Source organism: Emydura macquarii, unplaced genomic scaffold, assembly GCF_026122565.2.
Source record: "Emydura macquarii macquarii isolate MOO-44397 ecotype Brisbane River unplaced genomic scaffold, CSIRO-AGI_Emac_v2 contig_3671, whole genome shotgun sequence".
NCBI lineage: Eukaryota > Metazoa > Chordata > Testudines > Chelidae > Emydura > Emydura macquarii.
Genome location: NW_027133808.1, coordinates 8,245,863 through 8,268,634, shown reverse-complemented (window position 1 = coordinate 8,268,634; position 22,772 = coordinate 8,245,863). Strand labels below are relative to the sequence as shown.

General features: G+C 38.1%; 1 protein-coding gene across 12 annotated transcripts in view; it reads left to right on the top strand.

Moving 5' to 3' along the window:
* The window catches only part of MBNL2 (muscleblind like splicing regulator 2), a 143,661-nt gene that overhangs the window by 109,031 nt on the left and 11,858 nt on the right, over positions 1–22,772 (top strand). For 5 of the 12 annotated variants that reach the window (XM_067536888.1, XM_067536891.1, XM_067536887.1 and 2 more), the window contains 3 exons: positions 309–362; positions 1,001–1,154; positions 4,606–5,689. In XM_067536888.1, the coding sequence (XP_067392989.1) occupies positions 309–362; positions 1,001–1,154; positions 4,606–4,778 (381 nt within the window). In that variant the 3' untranslated portion in view covers positions 4,779–5,689. Of the gene's footprint in view, positions 1–308; positions 363–1,000; positions 1,155–4,605; positions 5,690–6,064; positions 6,160–22,772 lie in introns of those variants that run through there. The other 7 variants (XM_067536893.1, XM_067536897.1, XM_067536896.1 and 4 more) reach the window with 7 other exon arrangements.

Genomic DNA, 22,772 nt, shown 5'->3' with positions numbered 1-22,772 from the left:
TTTCCTAAATTTCAAACATCTATATTTTACTCTCTTATATGCTTTTAACTAAGGTATAGTAGATGCATTTTTGCTTCAGTACTAATTCAAGGTGTAATATTCATTTCTTTAGAAAACATTTTTGTTGTTGTGCATGCCTAGTGTTTTGTATGTTGTTTACTGCATTCAGAATATTTTTTTCCTTCTCACCTATCCACAATGCAATGCCGTTCCCATGATGCACCTCTGCTTGCTGTTTACCTGTATGTTAATTCGCTTGAATCCCATTGGCCCACTGCCATCATGTGCTCGCTGCCTGTTATTAAAAGACTCAGTCGACTGCCAAAGCAATGAAGCGACCTCTCGAAGCAACTGTAGATCTGGTACTTTGACCTTTCACCTTTTGCTTTGCATGTAGCTTTTCAGAGAAGCAACTAATGAAATTTTTATTGCTTTTTTTAACATCAACTGAAAACTATCATATATTATTAATTTACAAAAAAATCAGTATTATATTTATCCATCTCATTCTCATATGCAATAAATGCAGACAATTTAGTTTTTTTCTAACATGATTTCATTTTAAAATACCTTTTCATAGAAGTTAAAATTAGATATAACTGCTTTTGTAATTGAAAATACTATCATTCCTTACTGTATTTAATAATAAGAAAAATATTTAGCTAAGAAAGAATCCTTGGCAATGAAACACAAGTGGTTTTTTTCTTCCTAGAATATTTTAAGCCCAAATTTAAAGGAAAATGCCACTTTTGTTGCTTTAAAGGCCTTCCTTTTCAGTAGTTGTGGTGCTACAGTTTTATGTTAATAGTTCCATGCTTTTGCGATCAACAACAAAATTTCACTCATTTTACATTGCTATAGTTTGAGTTGAGGTGCATGGCAAGGCATCTTTAACTGCTTTTTTTAAAAAGTATATTACAATGTTCTATTTATATATATCAGAAAATATGTATATATTTTGAAAAATCTGTAAATTTAATTAAATTCTCTTTTTTTACAGGCCTTTCCTCCTGGTGTTCTTCACCCTTTACCAAAGAGACAAGCACTTGAAAAAAGCAATGGTGCCAGTGCCATTTTTAATCCCAGTGTCTTGCACTATCAACAGGCTCTTGCCAATGCACAGTTGCAACAACATGCGGCATTTATCCCAACAGGTATGTTGTATTTGCACTAAACAGAATCATATTTAAGCATTTTCCCATAAGACAGTGCCTATCACATTGAGTATACTTTTAAATGTGTAATCCATTCCCTACACATTCATGAGAAGTATGCACAAATATTTTAATACACTATTTTAATTCCTTCTGCAGGATATTAGGATTCAGGAAGTAATTTTACCATGTCATTAAATAGCTTTTAGTATTTATCTCATTTTCTGTTATTGTCCTTATTCTGTATATGTCAGAGTATATTATATATGTATTAAATGGGTTGTATGTTTGGTCCATCAACCAGAGCTGTGTTTGGGTGGTGGGGAGGAGGAATATCATTAATTTGATGGAGACGGCATAATGGTTCAGAGATGCTAGGGGAAGTGCGAAAGTATTGGTAATAGCTATCCCTGTTGTTGGGGTGTATCTTATACATCTACCACTACTGTTTTGCAGTCATGGACACACTCCTGCTACACTGTAACCGTTGCCCTCTAGAACTGCAGCGCTAGCAGCCAAATTATAGTTAATTCCTGCACAGATGCACTATTAGGATAAAACACTGCCCACATCCACACAGAACATATTTATTAGGAAATTTGTTTCATTGTCTACATAATAGAATATTTTATGATCCAAAACTCTCCCTAGATTTTGCAGTTAATGGCTAGTGTTTTAATTATTAATATAAAGTGATTTAACTACTGTGGAATTTTAGTAACCTTAATATTCCATTGTTGTTCAGAACTCTAGAAAACTAGAAACTATGTCATTTGGAAAAATCCACAACCCTGTCAGGCCTAACATCCTGAGCTTATACATGTGGTGTGGAGATTTTCTTTTAACACTCTGAAAGACGGGAGAATATTCTGCTTAAATGTCTGATTTATGAATGAAGTGAACAGTTGCAATAAAATCTCTATATTATTAATAAAGAGAAGCATCTAAAAGTAAATACCCTGTATAGTGCATTAAAGAGTGCAGTTTCAGTATTAGTATGTATATACACCATGAATTTTTAGGATGGTTTAAAACACTTTTCTGTAGTAAATATATTTTCTATTTTTGAACATATTCGTTTAACCATATAGTAACCGTATGAATTAAACAAGTGAAAGAATTCAAGATGCTCTGATTTCTTACTATCTAGCTTTTAAAAATAAAAACAAAAATCACATGGACTCAATGGAAGTTTGCCTGAATAAGAATTATGTTAAAATTTAGTAAAGATCTCAGAACTTGGCCCTATATTTGTTTTAAAAAAAAAAAAAAAAATAAATGTTAAAGTTTATTTTATGCAATTGCTTTACATATTGACTTACTTTAATTTTGAAAATATCCCAATATCTTGTGTTATCTCCAGTGAGTTCCCATGACCATTTTGTAACTTGCTAGTATAATGGAAATGTGCAGGAAAATGTGCTAACCTCTGTGGGAAGGTTTGAAGGAATTTGCCAGCTTATCTATTGAGAAATGAATTGAAGTACATCCAGGACTTACAAATGTCCGAGTCCCCTGCAAATGTACTTCACATCACATCACAGCTATAAAAACTTGTGGTGGGATGTGCATTGTTCCTCCTCTTAGGCACTGCCTTTCTGAGCTTATCACCATTGTATTTAATTCAAATAAAATAACCCTGAAAAATAAGCTAGTTTGAAAATACTTCAGTAAGATAGCACTCAGATATTTTCCAAACTTAGAATGCTTATCTTTCCTCGAGTACTTTGTTCCATGTGCTGTTTCTCTTCAATTCATGTTTTTTGTTAATACTGAGTTGATTGTAGCCACCAGTACAAATTAGCTCAGCGTTAAGTGACAGTTTGTTTATTATAAAGTCATGATGTAAAAGGATGTGGGCCTTTTTGCCAAACACTTCAGGGGCCAGATTGTCATCCAGTCCCAGCACAGGTGCACAAAAAAGGGAAAAGGTACAAAGAGCCTCTCCCCCAGGAGAACCGGCACATGAGGCAGGGCAGAATGGGAGACCTTGCTCACAGTGAGCATGAGAACTCCACAAGTATCTGTAAAGAAGGATGGGACATGAGGACAAGAGCTATGGCGCTCACCTTTTGCATTAGCCAGTAGAATGGACCTGTCATAGAAGACAGTGCAGATATATAGATATATATGTAGCACATCATATGAAGAATGGTGCATGAAATTAAAATGGTAAACCAATATTTCCTGAACTAGTATCAATTTTAAATATGTCCTACGTGGTTGGTAGAAATGTTACAGCTACAGCCAGGTTTTGTTTATGAAATATATAGAAACCTGATCAGTTGTTTTATATAACTTCTCTGCCTTTTCTAACCAATGACTCTCTAATTAAAAGTTTGGGGCTTGGTAGGGCTGGTTACACTGTGGTTCTCTTTTAATACGAATCACACACTCAGTCAGTCTGACTACTTCATCCTCACTTTTTATCATTTGGTAAATGGCTGGATATTCATGATCTGAAAAGCAAAAGGGCATTATTTTACTTCAAATGCTGTTTATTAGAACTTTTGTGACCACTGAAAGAGGAAAAGTGTGTGTTCTTCTGGGGATTATTCTTCTTGATAAGGTCATTCATAGTTACTTTTCCTGTTTGCTGTCAAATAAATAAATACAGAAAACGTTGTTAACATCACCAAACAGGAGTTCTGCAAACTTACTCTACTTTATGTGTTGAATATGCAGTAGCTTCATAATGTGTTGTGTACCTGGCACTTTTTTCCTCTTCCTCTCTACCCTTCACCTTCTCTCCACTACACATTGTACTCACCATCCTAAAAAGCCCTATCCTTTTTCATTCGCTTTAGCAGAAAGGATAAAGGTTGAATGAGCACAAAGACTGAACTCAGCTGTACAGAGGGCCCCCAAGTACTTTTGAGGCACATTTGCAGGACACCACAGGGAATGTTGCACAGTCACTGGCCATGCTGCATTGGTTCGGTTTCCAGTGCTGCCATTTTAGCATTTTTATTGATAAAAATAACATTAGTAATTTGTTATTAAAAATGTGTACATTAATATTTAAACATAGATTTAACAAAATCTCCACTGAATAACAAGAGAATTTCTATTTAATTAAATGTGTTCCTCTGAATTGTTGAATGGCTTTAAGCAGCCATTAGATAATCCAATATTCAATCAAGAATTTTTTTAAAAAATTCTTATTCCTGCAAACAATAATAAATGAAGGATGTTTAGGAAATCTGATCTATCTTAAATATACACACAGATGTACAAAATATGTACATGATATAATGTAATAGTATTTTCATATAAAATTATTTAAAGTCACTCTTGTAACACAAAAGCTATGAATGACCTTAAGATTGTGTTCAACTAACTTTTACTTATCCTTGGTTATGCTTGAATCTCATTTTGAATGTTAACTCTAAACAGCTAACCTGTTTCTTCCCTTTATTCACTTTTTCCACTATCATTGCATGACATGCAGGGTCAGTTTTGTGCATGACACCCGCTACCAGTATTGGTAGGTTCCAAATTTCTTTATTTGATCTCATTTATATTGTATACTGTACCTTCAGTTGTTTGAAAGATGTTAAACATGACTTGGTTACTAGATTTAAAGGTTCATTTGGCTTTTTGATTGACTTTGTAGGATCTTAGATTTGTTTGTAGATTACAACTGCAGTTTAGATATGACATCACCTGCTGTAACAACCAGACTGAAAAGGCATAAAATCATGGATTCCGATCTGCTTTTCAGTTTTCAAAATTGTATCTATCTCAATATATTTTATATTTTCTAGTATTATTACAATAATAAAATATTGGCAAAGCAGGCTAATTTCATCAGTGTTTTAAAGTTTCATAGTGGTGTGCCTATTCCTCCTTTTTGCTGTGTGTTAGAAAGTTTTATCAGAGTTTCCCAGAAGCATTTATTTTAATACTTGTAACTGAAAGTATTTTGAAACCGAAGGTTTAAATTGCATTCCTTGTTAATTAAATCAAATCCACTTTAAAATTTGCCGCATTTAAATGCACATCTTTTATGGTTTCAAAATTAAGGTCTGATCCTATAGACCCTTATTCATGTGAGTAATTCTTATTCAAGTGAGTAGTCCCATTAAAATCAATGGGACTACTGATTTGAGTTTCAGCTAATCACATAAGTGAATTTTGCACATATTGATAAATTCATCCTTGAATTAAAACTGAACAAAAAATAAATTTTCACAATCTGCTTTGCTCATTTAGATCAAACAAATTAGTATTTAAATCAGGAAAATGATTATAACACTGTTGATTTTTGCCTCAAAGCAGATGGTAATTTAACTCAAATAAAATCCAACAGTTGTGCAGGGCTAATAAAACATAAATCCAGAAACAAAAATATAAAAATTGTATGTATGTTTCAAGCAAGGCTGCAAATATACTTTTAACCAATAATACTGGTAAATGAAAATAAATTATGCTAAGATATATATAAAAATAATAAACCGTCTCTTTCCTTCCCAATACTAAAAATGAAAGATTTTGTTTCTTAAAGGCTTATTAAGGGATGATGATTAATATATTTTAGTTTCTTAAAAATAGTCTTTCAGCTGACTGAACAATTCTCACTTAAAGTGATAGGCTGTTTTGGTAGAGGCCCTATTTAAAATAATTTGTCAAATTCTTAAATATAATACCGGCAATAATAAGTTAATTTGCTTTTTCTGGGAATCACTGATTATGTTGACAAACTTCCTTTAATTGTACTTGTAATAAGCTATTTTCCCTTTTTTTATTTCTCTGCCACGCTTTCTTGCTTTGCATTGTGATTGCATGCCATCTGCTGGTTTAACCCATGATGGCTTGCTGCTCTGATATTCACCATGCCAAAATACCACTTCTATTACCATAATGCTACACCCTCCTGTTCATTGCTTCCATGGTTCCCCTCCTGAAAGTACCCATGATGCACAGCGCTACGTCCGCCACTGTCTCTGCAGCAGCAACTCCTGCAACAAGTGTCCCCTTCGCCGCAACAGCCGCAGCCAATCAGGTTTGCTCCTTTTAAAGCTTTCTTTCACAAATCCCAAACTCTAAATGAGTGCTGATATTTTTTTAAAAAAAATTCTCATGGAGAATTTTTTTTTCATGTTTAATTTTTTTCATCAAATTTTATTTTTAAGTAGTTTATTGCAAGTGTTTATGGACAGGTTGCACTTATTTAGAGTTAACATTTATTGCAAATAATGATGTAGCTATGTTTTGTGTTGCAGTGTTTGTTTCTTGTATCTAGTATTGTGTAATTAACCCAGCTGAGAGAGAATCATTTTAGCAGTGGATTACTTGCTAAGGCTTACAACTAACTTCGGTTGCCAAAAAAGGAAAACACATTAAAGCAGTTTTCAAATGTTCATATTTGTTAATATAGTTTTCTCCATACAGTGTGTGTAAATGACGAGCTCGTTGTGTTCATGAAAGCTGACTAAAGCCACAAGTGGGCAAAGTCAGCTGAAGAGAAGCTTGTTAAAAGGAAAAAAGTAAATATTTTCTAAACATGCCAATAATGTAAGGAATAACTCACATTTGCATTCTGGATATTTACATGGAAAGTTGGACTCCTCTGTACACTCTAGATTTAAAGGGACACTACCAACTTGAAAATGACATTTCCTTCTGAAAATATTGCATCTACTGTTGTTACAGTAACCTCTAAAATGCAAGAGAAAGAGATTAGAGGAAGCTATATATTTTCTTTTCTTTTTTGGAATCAGTCTGCTGATGTAACCCACTGGTCACTGTGTGTTACCTTTCCCCTTTGTGCCCAATCTATTGAGGATATGAGTCTGTTGCATCTCTCCCTGTAAAAGCTGGGCTCTGTAGAGATTCATGCTTTTAGTTTTGGAGGTCCCCAGTTCAATCCCCAGCAATCACACCACTTTGTGCATTGGTCCCTTTTGCTGTTTTATTGATAGCCAGGTGCATCACTATCATGCACTGCTCAGGGAAAGCTTACGTATATATTCTTCCCCAGGTTTTGCAAAAGGGTGTTTACCACTAACAGCAGCAGTAAGATGAAACTGAAGAGGTAGTAGGTGGATTTGCTCACAAAGAAAAAGGGAAGAACTGGTGACCATTAGCGTAATTATCTTGTTTCTGTTGGCCCCCCTACAGACTTAGCAGATGAGCAGAAACACATGCCATTGGTTTTTTTAAAGGAATTTTAAAAAATATTCAGAATGTATTATTTAAAGGTGTTCTACCAGAAAGCTGAATTTAAAAAAAAAAAAAAAAAGAAAAAAGTCTCAGTTTCAAAACAATTCAAGTTTGGTAATACCCTTTGAAACCATAGAAAAGGGAAATGTACTACCTCTGAAATACAGAGTGCTTTCTTAAAGAAACACAAACAAACATCTTCCTTGATTATAGGAGGGCTTACATTTTCCAGTGTGATACTGTATTCATAGCTTTGTCCTTTTGTTCTGCACAATGTTCTTTTGTACATCCGTTTCTGAAAGCTAACTTGTTTTAATAAGGAAAATGCTGAAGGATGGTGTTTGGAAATAGAAGACAAATGTCACAGGCAACTGGTGTGCTTAAAATTCAGCTGTTTTCTATTCTTCTCTTGGTTTTGTTTTAAAGTTATGGTAAGGTAATGAATAACACTGTGGTACTACCGTGAAGAGTAGGTTGATGACCCTATACGTGTGCTGGATATCAGGCTCTCAGAGTCTCTGCAACAGAAATTGGTTTAAAAGTGCTTAGTGAACTCTTGTGAAATATTGTGATTAAAAAAAAAAGAGACACAAGGAAGTGGAAATACAGATGACAAAGGAATAAATAAAACAAAGGGTATGTCTACACTGCAGCTGGGAGCATGCTTCCCACTGCAAGTAGATAGACACGTGTTAGCTCTGCGTGACATAGCTTATTAAAAATAGCTGTGTAACTGGGTTAGTACAGGTGGTGGCTTAGGCAAATTGCCTGAGTATATACCCAGGGGGTCTGGCTGTATTCAGGTGGCTAACCCAAGCTGCCACCCATGCTATCCCGACTACACTTCAATTTTAAGATGCTAGCACAAGCATAGCTAGCACATGTCTATCTACCTGCACTGGGAAGAATGCTCCCAACTGCAAATTGTAGACACATCCAAAAATTCCAGTCAGAAGCAATGTTTTCCACATGGATTTCTTCTTCCATCTAAGTAGCTTTACACCTGCTGGCTGGAGAGACAGAGCCATCATACAGAACATCATCATCTTTGCCCCTTTTTCCACCAGCAAAATAGCAGGTATTTGTCCCCCTGCAAGAGGATACCCTGGCTCCCCATTGATTTGGCAATTCTGGTTTCCTTTTCCATTTATATTGAAAGAAGGGAACACTTAAATTTAATGAGCGTCTCTTTTAAAAATGTAAAAAGGGAACTGATAGAGCGTTTCTTCCCCTTGATATCAATGGGGACCATTGTTTTCACCAGTAGGTTTTTCACGTCCTCCTTTGCATTAGTCATAGGAAACACCCAAAAGCTACAGTAACAGATTGCTGGCTCTAGGTGCTTTCACCCAGAATGTAGTGTAATGCCAGAATTGATTCTGAAGAGGAAGTCATAGCAGTGCTTAATCATTTGGGTCAATATTTTTACCTCCTCTTGGGAAAAATTTGCTGACCTGCTCTGAAATGAGTATTACAATCCAGGAATCCTGGAATTGCCACTAGGAGTAGATGCCAACATCCCAAGAGCAGCTGACAGTCACAATCACTAAGTATCAGCTGACAGTTTTTTAAAAATCCTGGGTTGGGCACAGAAATTGAATTAGCATGTGCTGATTGTTCATATTTTGTGTCAGTGACATACTGCATGAAAATCCTGCATGAGCCCTATCTGCTAGCCAATTGCGTGCTTTCTTTTTTGCAAATGACATGAGTAAATGGGGCCAAAAGCATGTTATGCTTTGGACTGCACAAACCCTTCTGTGCTGTTCACTGTACAGAGTCAGACAGCTTTGGTGGCTGAGTTGCCTCCTTGCACATTCAACCTGTGCACTGAATGAGGCCTGTGGAAAAAATAGCATGTGATCACGTAATTGCAGGGAGGGAGCTTGAGTGCCACAGCTTGAGGCAAGGTTTAAGGGCTCCTCTGCTCCCTGCTCTGTGGTGTGGGACTCCCTGGCCTTCCCCTGCAGTTAAGGGTAGCTAGTTGCTTTGTTCCGTTTTGGAAAAAGTGAATGGAAATGTTTAGAATTTTCCAAAATGAAAAGTGTTTGATATTTCCATGGGAAATTTCTAGTTTGTGCTCTGATTTGGAAGAGAAACTTTTTTGAAATGTCAGAATTTTCAGTGGAATGGAAATTTCAAGTTTTGACCAGCTCTAGTCATGATCCTTCAAGTAGAACATAACCCCTAAGTGTGTTTCCACTTAGAGTACCCTGCTTGCTTAGTCTCCTACAGCTTCCACCGCAGTGGGCCTTTGTCTCTTTGATATTAGAAATAGCAAGAGTAAAGAAATCATGTACAGTTCCAAGATTTCATCGTTTTCCCTGTTTTTACTTGAGAACATCACACTATGTATGTTTCTATATTGGTGTAGTTTATCTCAACTAGTATTCCAGCTGCATTGTAGTGAAGTAGAAACCCACTGAATTCTTGTCCAGTCCTTGATGATTGCAAAAAAGAGTAGGTGAAAGCCTGTGTTGTCACGCAGGTGTAATCTGTAAAGTGTAAAAAAAGCCAAAAATGGCTAAGAATGTACTGTAACAGACTGTGAACTCAAGTGATGACTTAATCTGGTGATATTCTAAACAAAAAGAGCGTTCAGCCATCTTGTAGCTGTTTCCATTGCTTCACGCTGACTCAACAGACATTCTAGGCTTCAGAGCGAAACACTGAGTGACAGTGCAGAAATCCTATTATTTCAATTTTAGACAATAGCCTTGCTCATGTCAATTCAGTACAATACAATATGTCTTTATTTTGTGTAGCATCTTTCATACAAAACTGTATTCTAAAACACTTCACAGAACAAACAGGCAATATAGAATATCCACTATGGAAAAAGCTGCATAAAGACGTTATAATGTTTGTCATAATTTCTCTCCCTTTATTTATGGCCTTAAGAGGCATGTACAACAGAGAAAAGATCCATTTTCAGATTACATTGGAAAAGAGATCAGGGATCAACATGTTGTCTCACAAAACCAAAGCTTGTGAACTATCCAACACAGCTGACCAAAATTACGCAACACTTTCTGCACTAAGTTATGAGGCAAATTTGAAATTATGCGGTAGTATTAATTCTGAAATCATTCAGTAATCTTCATTTTCATTGAAATAATTGTAAAATTAAAATAGTGACAATAAAAGTAGTGACAAAAAAAATTACATTCAAGTTCAAAAACCAAATTAAAGCAGTTGCCCCAGAATTTAGGTGGAGGTGATTTTTTAAAACAGTTAATTAAGCCACATGCTTAATTGGGAAATTTTAAAGTTGAAAAGTGTCGGAAGCTAGCTGCCTATCATTCCTTTGTGGCTTGTAACACATGAGAATGGGAGCAAGCAATGACAGAACTGTCTTGGAAAAGGAGAGGTGGAGGCTTGCAAGACAAGGCATTTAGGAAATCTAAGTTCTGTTAGATTGAAGATTCACATGGCAGCTCCCTTCCTCAGCTATGCAGCTGCTAAGGCCCACATGAGTGAATATATTGTGTGTAGCTCAGCAGCAGCATATGACATCTGCTGCTCTCTGTAAACCTCCCCTGCTCCTCAAGAAAATGCTTAAACTCAGTCTGTCCACTACTTCTGAGAGGAAGGATTGGCAGGGCAGGTAGCTCTCATCCTTGTTGCTGTACTGAATTATGAGAGAGCTCTTGATGCTTCCAGCCATGAAAAACTTGGACTAGCAGCTAGTGGCTCTGGCTGGGGTGCTCCCAGTAGCATGGGGGAGATTGGAAGCCTCCTCTGGCTGCAGGAACCTTTGGCTCTGGGTCTGATAACCCCCATGCTGCTGGGATCGCCCCAGCCAAAGGCCCCTAGCTGCTAGTCCCAGCTGGGCTGAGGTGCTCCCGGCAGCACAGGGGAGATTAGACTCACTTCCCAGCTCTGAAGGCAGCAGAGAAGTGAGGGTGGCAATCCTGCCTCCCCCCTACAACAGTTTTGCGAGCTCCCCTGCAAACCCGTTTTGGGTTGGGACCCCCCACTGGGTAATTTTAGATGAAAACATCTGAAATTGTGAAATTGACCAATTTTCAAATCCTATGGCTGTGAAATTGACTAGAATGGAGGTGAATTTGGTAGGGCCCTACTCATAAAATAATCATGCATCACCCCAACTCTTGGGATTAATCCTTCAAATCCCCCACAGGCATTTGTCCTGTGGGCATCAGTTCATTATGGCTTTCAGTCAGAATTTGCTCCCAAGCCTTTGGGGGCTTCAGTGGACAAAAGACCTTTTAATCCTTCCCTAAGGATCGGGGGCCCTCTTGGACCAGACATCCTGTCCATTTGCTGGATCAGAAAGAGGGCCTTGAGTTTTAACTCAGGTGATTTATCCAAAAATCCTTTCTTTGTCTGTTGGTCCCTGGAGAATCGAACTTGAACCAGTATGTGCGAGCCTCTCTCCAGGTGGTAGTAGCCCTCTAGAAATGTTACAGCCTGAGAAAATGTGCCTAATTATGCCCCCCCTGACAGTGCTTGATTTGTGCTAAGGCTTGGTAGGGCTGAGCCCCGGCACCCCTGGGCTTGCTGCATCATTTACGAAAGTAAAAAAAAATTGCTTGAGTCCCAGCACCTCTTTTATTACAAAATAAGGACTTCCAACTGTTTTTAGTTCCTGGAGGGCTGTGGTCTCCCTCCTCCACGGTCCTACATATAGTTGCTCAATAATACATAAACATTTGCATTTTTAATACAATGAGCTTCTAAAATTCTTAATTCAGTAACATTTGTCCTGGATCTTATCATATCTGTTAGGCTCCACAGCCTTTGTGCCTCTGCATCCTGCTCTAAACCCTCCACCTGGGGAGCTGGGCTGTGCAGCACACAGTAAGTGTGTATTCTGTGAGGATCTATTGAAATCCTGCTCCCAAAGACCACACAGCGGAGCTGAATTGGTTCTGCTGCTTTGGGTCTTCTGAGCTTGCAGAGATATGGGAACAGGCGTTCTTAAAAGATCAGAATTAAACCATTTCACTATGTGTGCAGTAGATCTTGTTAAAGAAAAGACCGTTTCAGAAGCTGGATGCAGAGCCATCCTACAAAACTGAAGCATGAGGCTCTTGGGCGCAGGACAAGGCGCTGATGCAGAGTGGTTCCTTGATGCAGGAAGCATTGATGCTACTAAGCTCAAGATGAACAGCATCTACTCAGGGCTGCATTATGAAACCGGATGGGGTTTTAAGAGCCTTCACAACTCTTTTCACTTCATGAAACTGCCTCTTTGTTCATCTACTATTGCATTGTTTGGGAAAAGCTCCCCTCAAGCTTTGTATTCTTCAAGGGTAGGAATTCAGACAGTTGGGTACTCATAGAGAAGGAAAAAATTACTTGCCTGCAATTCAGTGACTCTGAGCTGGATTCCTGCTCTTTCACCTTCCTCTCAGATCTGGGAAGTCAATGTTGCTTTATAACTTTCTTTTTAGTCCTCCTACCACATATTTGTTATGGAGCAAAAGTTATGTTTAGTGGTTTAGGAGGCTTTTTCTTCTTGCTCCTCAAGATATTGAAGGGAAATTTATACTAGAGGGTATGCGGATAAAAGCAGGTAGCCTATGCCTGAGACACATGTATCGTCTTGAAGGCTCAAAAATAGCAGCTCACGGCCTATTTCATGATAGACGCACAAGACCCAAAAGCATGAATTTAATCAAATGAAATCTTCAAAGACGTTGATTTACATGGAAGGAAATTTCACTTTCAAAAGTAAGGATTGGAAAACTTTGCAAACCCCAGAGACCAAAGTCAAAAGCAAAACTCACATTGACCTCATACCCTAACACACTCATCTTCTAAAAATGTTGACTCCATCCAATATATATGAAAACATAATTTTTTATCAGTGCAGGTTCGGTAAAACAAAAACAAAAGATCATGTCATACAAATTAAGAGACTTGATATTTGAAATTGGCTAAACTTAAAAATGTCTGTTTATCTACTTACTAAACACAACTATGACATCACAGAGACTTGGTGGGATAATATTAATTACTAGAATATTGGTATAGAAGAGTACAGCTTGCTCAGGAAGGACAGGCAGGGAAAAAAGGGAGGAAATGTTGCCTTATATATTAAAAATATATACACTTGGACTGAGGTTAAGATGGAAATAGGAGACAGACTTGTTGCAAGTCTCTGGGTAAGGATAAAAGGGGTAAAAAAACGAGGGTGATGTCCTGGTAGGGGTCTACTACAGACCACCAAACCAGGAAGAAGAGGTGGATGAGGCTTTTTTTAAACAACTAACAAAATCATTCAAATCACAGGACTTGGTGTTGAGGGGGGACTTGAGCTATTCAGATATCTGTTGGGAAAATAACACAGCAGGGCACAGACTATCCAACAAGTTCTTGGAATGTATTGGAGACCATTTTTTATTTCAGACAGTGGAGAAAGCTACTAAGGGAGAGACTGTTCTAGATTTGATTATGACAAACAGGGAGGAACTGGTTGAGAATTTGAAAGTGGAAGGCAGCTTGGGCAAAAGCGGTCATGAAATGATAGAATTCATGATTCTAAGGAATGGTAGGAGGGAGTACAGCAAAATAAAGACAATGGATTTCAAGAAGGCAGACTTTAGTAAACTCAGGGAGTTGGTAGGTAAGAACCCAGGGAAGCAAGTTTAAGGGGAAAAACAATTGCAAACACTTGGCTGTTTTTCAAAGAGACATTATTAAGGGCACAAGAGCAAACTATCCCATTGCGTAAGAAAGATAGGAAGTATGGCAAGGGACTACCCTGGCTTAACCAAGAGATATTAAGTGATCTAAAAGTAAAAAAGAGTCCTACAAAAAGTGGAAACTAGGTCAAATTACAAAGGATGAATATAAACAAATAACACAAGTATGCAGGGACAAAATTAGAAAGGCCAAGGCACAAAACGAGATTAAACTAGCTAGAAACATAAAGGGTAACAAGAAAACATTCTACAAATACATTAGAAGCAAGAGGAAGACCCAGGACAGGGTAGGCCCGTTACTCAATGAGGGGGCGGGGGAGAAACAATAAAAGAAAATGCAGAAATGGCAGGGTTGCTAAATTACTTCTTTGTTTCGGTTTTCACCAAGAAGGTTGGTAGCAATTGGACGTCTAACATAGTGAGTGCCCGTGAAAATGAGGCAGGATCAAAAGCTAAAATAGGGAAAGAACAAGTTAAAAATTACTTAGACAAGTTAAATGTCTTCAAGTCATCAGGGCCTGATGAAATGCATCCTAGAAAACTCAAGGAGCTGACTGAGGAGATATCTGAATGAAAAGTCTTGGAAGACAGGAGAGATTCCAGAAGACTGGAAAAGGGCAAATATAGTGCCCATCTACAAAAAGGGAAATAAGGGCAATCCGGGGAATTACGGACCAGTCATCTTAAGTTCTGTACCCCAGAAAGATAATGAAGCAAATAATTAAGCAATCAATTCGCAAACATCTAGAAGATAATAAAATGATAAGTAACAGTCAGCATGGATTTGTCAAGGACAAATCATGTCAAACCAACCTGATAGCTTTCTTTGACAGGGTAACAAACCTTGTGGATAGAGGGGAGGCAGTAGATGTGGTATATCTTGACTTTAGTAAGGCTTTTGATACTGTCCCGCATGACCTTCTCTTAAACAAACTAGGGAAATACAACCTAGATGGAGCTACTATAAGGTGGGTGCAAAACTGGTTGGGAAACCATTCCCAGGGAGTAGTTATGAATGGTTCACAGTCATGCTGGAAGGGCATAACAAGTGGGGTTCCGCAGGGGTCAGTTCTGGGTTCGGTTCTGTTCAATTTTCATCAATGATTTAGATAATGGCATAGAGAGCAAATTTATTAAGTTTGTGGATGATACCAAGCTGGGAGGGGTTGCAAATGCTTTGGAGGATTGGATTATAATTCAGAATGATCTGAACAAACTAGAGAATTGGTCTGAAGCAAATAGGATGAAATTCAGTAAGGACAAATGCAAAGTACTCCACTTAGGAAGGAACAATCGGTAGCATACATACAAAATGGGAAATGACTGCCTAGGAAGGAGTACTGCGGAAAGGGATCAGGGGGTCATAGTGGACCACAAGCTAAATATGAGTCAGCAGTGTAATGCTGTTGCAAAAAAAGCTAACATGATTCTGGGATGTATTAGCAGGAGTGTTGTAAGTAAGACACGAGTAGTAATTCTTCCACTCTGCTCCGTGCTGATTAGGCTTCAACTGGAGTATTGTGTCCAGTTCTGGGCACCACATTTCAGGAAAGATGTGGACAAATTGGAGAAAGTCCAGAGAAGGGCAACAAAAATGATTAAAGCTCTAGAAAACATGACCTTTGAGGCAATACTGAAAGAACTGGGTTTGTTTAGCCTGGAGAAGAGAAGACGGAAAGGGGACATAACAGCTTTCAAGTACATAATAGGTTGTTACAAGGAGGAGGGAGAAAAATTGTTCTTCTTAACCTCTGAGGACAGGACAAGAAGCAGTGGGCTTAAACTGCAGCAAAGGAGGTTTAGATTGGACATTAGGAAAAACTTCCTAACTGTCAGGGTGGTTATCTAGTCTAGATATTACTTAGTCCTGCCATGAGTGCAGGGGACTGGACTAGATGACCTCTCGAAGTCCCTTCCAGCCCTATGATTCTATGATTCTTACTAACATCATTTATGGAACCCTTTATGCTCAACTATTACTCCATGAAAGTCATGATAGATAATTTTAGCAGATTTGTGTACAAATCTTTAGAATGGGTATTAACTATGTAGAAAATATTATAAATTCAGAAGGGATATGGGAGAAGTCATCTTTTGCAAAAGACTGAAAACTGACTTCTTTTCTCCCATAAACTAGCTAGATGGCAGTATCTTCACACAGGTTGAGAAATGTGCAAAGCATGTATTTTATTTCCTTTTTATATCAGAAATCTATGCATTCTTCCCTCTCTTTACACACTCTATCTTTGGAATGTTTTTCTGCTCTTAGCCTTTTCATAAAATATAATATTGTAGTGGATACAGTATACATATATTGGAGGAGGCAGTTTTCATATAAGTTCCTGCTTTTATATAATTTTCAAAACAAATGTATCTTTAAGATGATATTTCTCAAGTTTGTAGTCATGCCAAAAGTGATATTTTTGGCAAGTATGGTATAATTCCATTGGGTGGGTTTTTTTAATTATTAAAACATGGGCAAGGTTTTCTGAGGTCTTTTTTTCATAAGTTTTTGGGGGAGGAGAAGGAAAGAGTTTAGATATAACAGTTAAGTTCTTGAAATTCATCCACAGTTCATTTCAAGTATGGGATTTTCTTTAAAATGTTAACCATGTACCACAGTCCAGAGCTCCAGATGTATTTGTTTGGAACTTGAAATAATTTCAGTTATCTCTTCCAAGAATTCGCCCTTGGTATAAACTCATATCACTTTTTTAAATGTACATGATCTAGTCCATGGAGCATTCCGCCCAAAACAATGAATGCACTTACCATTTTTTGGCACTCATCCTGAAAAGGTCTCCCTATGCAGATCCAGTTGAAGGTTTTATTTCAAATAAACCCGTGTGTGTGTGTGTGTGTGTGTGTGTGTGTGTGTGTGTGTTAATTTGAATATAAAGCTGTTCAAAATTCATAGCTTCATTGTTTTCTTGTTTAAGACAAAGAAAAGGCATGAAAATTTAAATCAATAAAAGCCATGACATTCATGGATAAATAGTTAGTACTTTAATTAAGTGCCTTTAAAATGATTAGTCATGTAGTTAATTTAAATTTAATAAGGTAAGCCACTTTGTTAAATAAACAGCAGTTATTCCAAACATTTTACTGAATTCTGTGGGAGATTTTCAAAGGTATGAATAGCAGTGGGGTGTCTACATGCCAGAGATACCTTAGAAATCTCTACTTTTATACTGTATAGTTTAACATGGCTGTTACAATACTAAAACTGTTTTTAAAAGGGATACTGAAAGATGCATCTGGCTAAATAACTTTGTAAACTAAAGATCCTATATGCCATATCAGGTCAGTTGGAGAGGGAGGCAGCTTCTTCTGCAAAGTAAGTCAGTGTGGCTTCCTGAGATGGCAATAAAGTCAGGAGAGGTTTCCTATATTGCTTGACTGCTTAAACCGCGGCAATAGGAGTGTAGGGGATTTTGCTGCCTGTATTGATCTATCACCTCCCCTTTCTCTGTATATGGGAGGAGAGTGAATATAGGATCTCAAAGGCGGGGAAGCAGACTCAGAGACTATGAGCTGCAGGCAGCTGCTTCCCCACCTTTGAGATCCTATATTTAGAGCCCTACGCGGATACAAAATTTGTGTCTGCATCCAATCTGCCGTCTGCAAAAATGGTCCACGGATATAAAGTGGATATCCAAGGATTTGCAGGCTCTACCTAGTAGTGGTGTGAAATTGGTAGTACCCTTCTCATTCTGAATGTTTTCAGCACATATGAAATACAAGAAGAAAAGAAAATAGAAAGCAGAACTTACATAAAAAGAATGTGTGAATTCAGGAATTGTGTGTTGAAGTAGCATTCAGGTAGAGCAATATAGACTCTGCCATAATGAATAATCACACATGTGCCCTTCACATCTTTGGTCCCCCTGCACATCAGTGTAAACCTATCACAGCAGATTAAAAAATGAAAGTAGAGAAAAGGAAATGCCCTAAAAATAGCAGATGGAAATTGTAGCCTATGACAGTAGATCAAACCTGCTGAAAGGTAATATTGAGTTGGACATAAAAACAGTCATCATATGGGTGTTCCTAGAATAGCAACAATAATGGCTTTCTCCTTTCTCTGTAGTCTGTTTATTGTCTGCACCATTAACAGAAAGTAGAATGTTCTTATGTGTAATATGATAAAATGTAAAGGGACTGATTTATTCAGTGCTCTTAAGAAGAGTGAATACAAATAGGTTGGCTAATCCTAGAATGTATGTATTCTTGTTTATTTGAAGTGAATAAATACTCATTAATATAATAAGCATGAGCTCATTGATGAGATGACAGCATCAGCTATCTCAGATTCTGTCTCTCACATATAGGAAGAATGACAAGACTGAATTTTGTGGGATCCCAACATTGCTGAGATCTGTCCTCTGAGACCACTGTGAAAAAGTGAATCTGGAGAACAGAAATCTCTATGCATTCCATGAGATCTCTAATGTGAGTCATCAACAACCTGTGGCTAATGGAATCAAAGGATGCTAATACAGCTAACAGCATAAGCATAGAGACCTGACCATTTTCCATTGCGAGAAGTATAATATCTGCCTCTGATATGAAATGATTTCATATTCTCAAGTCTTTTATCCAAATGATAAAAGGGGGAAAGAATGGAATCCAGGATTAGCTAAAAACTGGTCTTTATCACATCAATATATTTCCTAAAAAGGCAAGTAAACTAAAGACATTTATTATATTCCATCAAAGAAACTACATGGAGATTGCAGGCTTTTATGATTATATACTTCTTGAATTATACTGTCTATGACGTCGGACGTTTTTTTCATCAACCTTATATACATGTATGCAGTCTGGGAAGAGTCCTATTGCCTGGGATTAAGTGGCTCTAAGACTTGAGGGCCAGAAGGGACCATTGTGATCATCTAGTCTGACCTTCTGCATATTGCAGGCCATAGAACCTCATCCACCCCCTTCTGTAATAGACCCATAAATTCTGGCTGTGTTACTGAAGTCCTCACATCATGATTTAAAGACTTCAAGTTACAGAGAATCCATCATTTACTCTAGTTTAAACCAGGAAGTGACCCATGCCTTATGTTTCAGAGTCAGGCAAAAAAACCCAGGGTCTCTGCCAATATGACCTGGGGGAAAATTCCTTCCCAACCCCAAATATGGCAATCAGTTGAACCCTGAGCATGTGGGCAAGACCCACCGGACAGACACTTGAGAAAGCATTCTTTGTAGTGACTTAGAGCTCTCTCCCATCTCAAACCATTGGGGATTTTTGCTACTAACAGTCGCAGATGGGCCACATGCCATTGTAGACAATACCATACCATCCCCTCCATAAACTAATCAAACTCATTCTTGAGCAAAGTAGGGCTTTTTTCCCTGCTGCTCCCCTTGGAAGGCTATTGCAGTACTTCACTCTGATGGTTAGAAACCTTCATCTAATTTCAAACCTAAACTTGTTGATGGCCAGTTTATGTCCATTTGTTCAGGTGGCAACATTCACAACTAACTTAAATAACTCCTCTCCCTCCCTGGTATTTATTTCTCAGATGTATTTATAGATAGCGACCATATCTCCTCTCAGCCTTCGCTTGGTTAGGCTAAACAAGACAAGCTTCTTGAGTTTCTTGTCATAAGGCAGGTTTTCCATTCCTTTGATCATCCTAATGGCCCTTCTCTGCACCTGTTCCAGTTTGAATTCATCTTTCTTAAACATGGGAGCCCAGAATTGCCCACAGCATTCTTGATGAGGTCTCATCAGTCCATTGTATAATGGCAATAACACTTCCCTATGTCTACTGGAAATACCTTGCCTAATGCGTCCTAAGATTACATTAGCCTTTTTCATGGCCACATCACATTAGTGGCTCATAGTCATCCTATAATCAACCAATACACTGAGGTCTTTCTCCTCCTCTGTTGCTTCCAACTGACAAGTCCCCATCTTATAGCAAAAACTCTTGTTGTTAGTCCCTAAGTGCATGCCCTTGCACTTTGTACTATTAAATTTCATCCCATTTCTATTACTTCAGATTTCAAGGTACTCCAGATCTTGTATGATATTCCAGTCCTCCTCCATATTGGCAATATCTCCCAACATTGTATCATCTGCAAATTTTATTAGAACACTCCCACTTTTCATGTCAAGGTCATGAATAAAAATGTTAAGATTGATTCCAAGACCGATCCCTGAGGAACTCCACTAGTAACCTCCCTCTAGCCTGACAGTTCAGCTTACAGTATGACCCATTATAATCTCCCCTTTAACCAGTTCCTCATCTACTTTAGAATTCTCATATTAATCCCATCTTCTTTAATTTAACTAATAATTTCCCATGTGGAACTGTGTCAAATGCCTTATTGAAATCCAGGTAGATTAGATCTAAAAAATCAATTATTTTCTCAAAGAAAGAGATCAAGTTGATCTAGCACGATCTACCTTTTGTAAAACCATGTTGTAATGTATCCCAATTACTGTTTACCTCTATGTCCTTAACTACTTTCTCTTTCAAAATTCGTTCAGAGACCTTGCAAACAACAGAGGTGAGACTAACAGGCCTAGTGTTTCCCAGATCACATTTTTTTCCCTTTCCTAAAAATAGGTACTGTATTAGCAATTCTCCAGTCATAGGATACAACCCCCTAGTTTACAGATTCATTAAGAGAGTATCATGGTTCCTGTCCACTTAACCAGGACAGACATTCGGCACAGCAGCATGGAACTGCCAGACAAAGAGGTGGATGGCCAGAGGGGCAGAGTGGAATTGAAGCAAAGAGAACTGGGCTGACTCAGAGATGGGGAGAGGGGAAGGGATTGCGCAGAGCAGTAGACATGAGATGCCAGTAAGAGGGCAGGGGGATGGGCCTGATTGATGTCAGCCAAACCAGTAACGCCTTGGGGAAAGAGAGTGGAGCCAGAAAGATATGCACTGCTGAGCATGCCTCAGGCTGAGCTTCATTTTGAATGTGTGTGTGCTCTAATCAGATGTGTGTGGTGACTGGGGAGGAAAGAGATTGGATATGAGTTTTCATCTCTGGGGGTCAGTTGGGAGGATGGAATTCAAAGGCAAGGTGATGTTCCAGCCAGTCCAGAGTATGATGTGTAACAATTGTCAGAAATTTGCAAACTTAGTAGCAACTGTTGTTGAAAGGCAGTTTGATCTAATTTTAAGAGAGGAAAATAAAGTTTGCAAACTATAGGCTGCAGTCACGTAGGTCAAAGGCAGTTATTTTTGCCTGAAAGGCAAGTGATATTTTAGTTTGCCAACTAAGCCAGAGTAGGCTTTGTAGTAAAATAAACTACAGTTTAATTATTCACTGCTCGTGCTAAACAGTTTTATTGGATTTTAGGAGAGAGATTACCTTTCTTTGATACTTTGCTACAGTTTTTTTTGCAATTGCAAATTTTCCGACTGCTGCCGAGGTAGGCTGTTTAATATGCTAATCAGTCCAAGACTTACACACTGTATAAACACTATTTATATTTATATATACGATGGTAGCACATAGGAACCTCAGACAAAGACCAGGGCCCAACTGTACCATGCACTGTACAGACAAATAACAAGGAAGACAGTCGCTGGCCTAGAGAGCTCCCAGTTTTTATATCTGAGGTGATGCAGCAGACGGACAAAACAGGCAAACTAGGTGGGGGTGGGTTGGGAGGATGAAGTAACAATAAAATGAACAGATGTGAGCAGCAAACAGAAGTCATAGCTCACTGCTTGTCTAATCAAGAAGACAGAAGTGATGTGTAGCAATCAAGGCAGCAGTAAGTTTTAAGGAGAGATTTAAAAGGTGTATGAATTTTGATGAGATGGTTTCCTCAAGTATAGGGGGTGACGCTATAGAAAATGCAGAGATAATTGAGAGAGAAATGGACAAATGAGTGATCAAGTCTGGTATCGCTGGCAAAGCAAAAGTGGGAATTGGTAGGTCAGTAAGACAGATCTTACAGACTGTGTGGAACTAAATGCAAATACAGGGAGGTTGTGTTTGATATGATGGAGAAAAGGAAGCCAAAGGAGGGATGCAAAGAGGAGTCTGATGTGATCAGAACAGTGATCCAGGAAGGTTATCCTTGGAGCAGTTTTGCTTGGACTTCAGGTGGGTTGTATAACTGATGTCAAGGCCAGAAAGAAGATTACAGCAGCCAAGGCATGAGATTCTGAGAGCCTGAGCCTTGGCAATCTGGACAAACAGAAGAGGCAGACTCTTTAAAACGTCATGTTGGTAGGAACGGCAAGACTTCGACACGGCATGACTGTCTGAATGTAGAGAGAAGGCAGAGTTCAAGATTATGCCCGGATTATGTATCTGAGTGACTAGGATGATGGTGGTGTTTATACATGGTAAAAGAGAAATTGGGGTTGGGAAGAAGGTTTAAAGGGGCAGATCAAAAGCTGAGTTTTGGCCACATTGATCTGGAGTTGCAGGCTAGACGTCAGAAAGACAAGCCAAGATGTGGGACAGATTTGGTTTTGATTTGATTTAAAAAACAAATAATGTCTGGAACACATCGACTCGCCCTTCGGACTTTGGGGGTAAAAATAATAATAATATCAAATATTAGCCTGAAGCAGTAGAGGGGTAAGTATAAAGGACATAGCATAAGGGATAGGATTGAGAAATTTAGATATAGACGCATTTTCCAAAACTCATGGAACGCTATAAGTACCCAGGGTTTTTGTGTCAAAGAGATGAAATTTTTCATGTAGTTTTCAGAAAGCTCGATAAGCTTTCTGATAAGGGCAATCATCTTGTAAGTGGCTGTAAGACCTTATGAATGTATTAC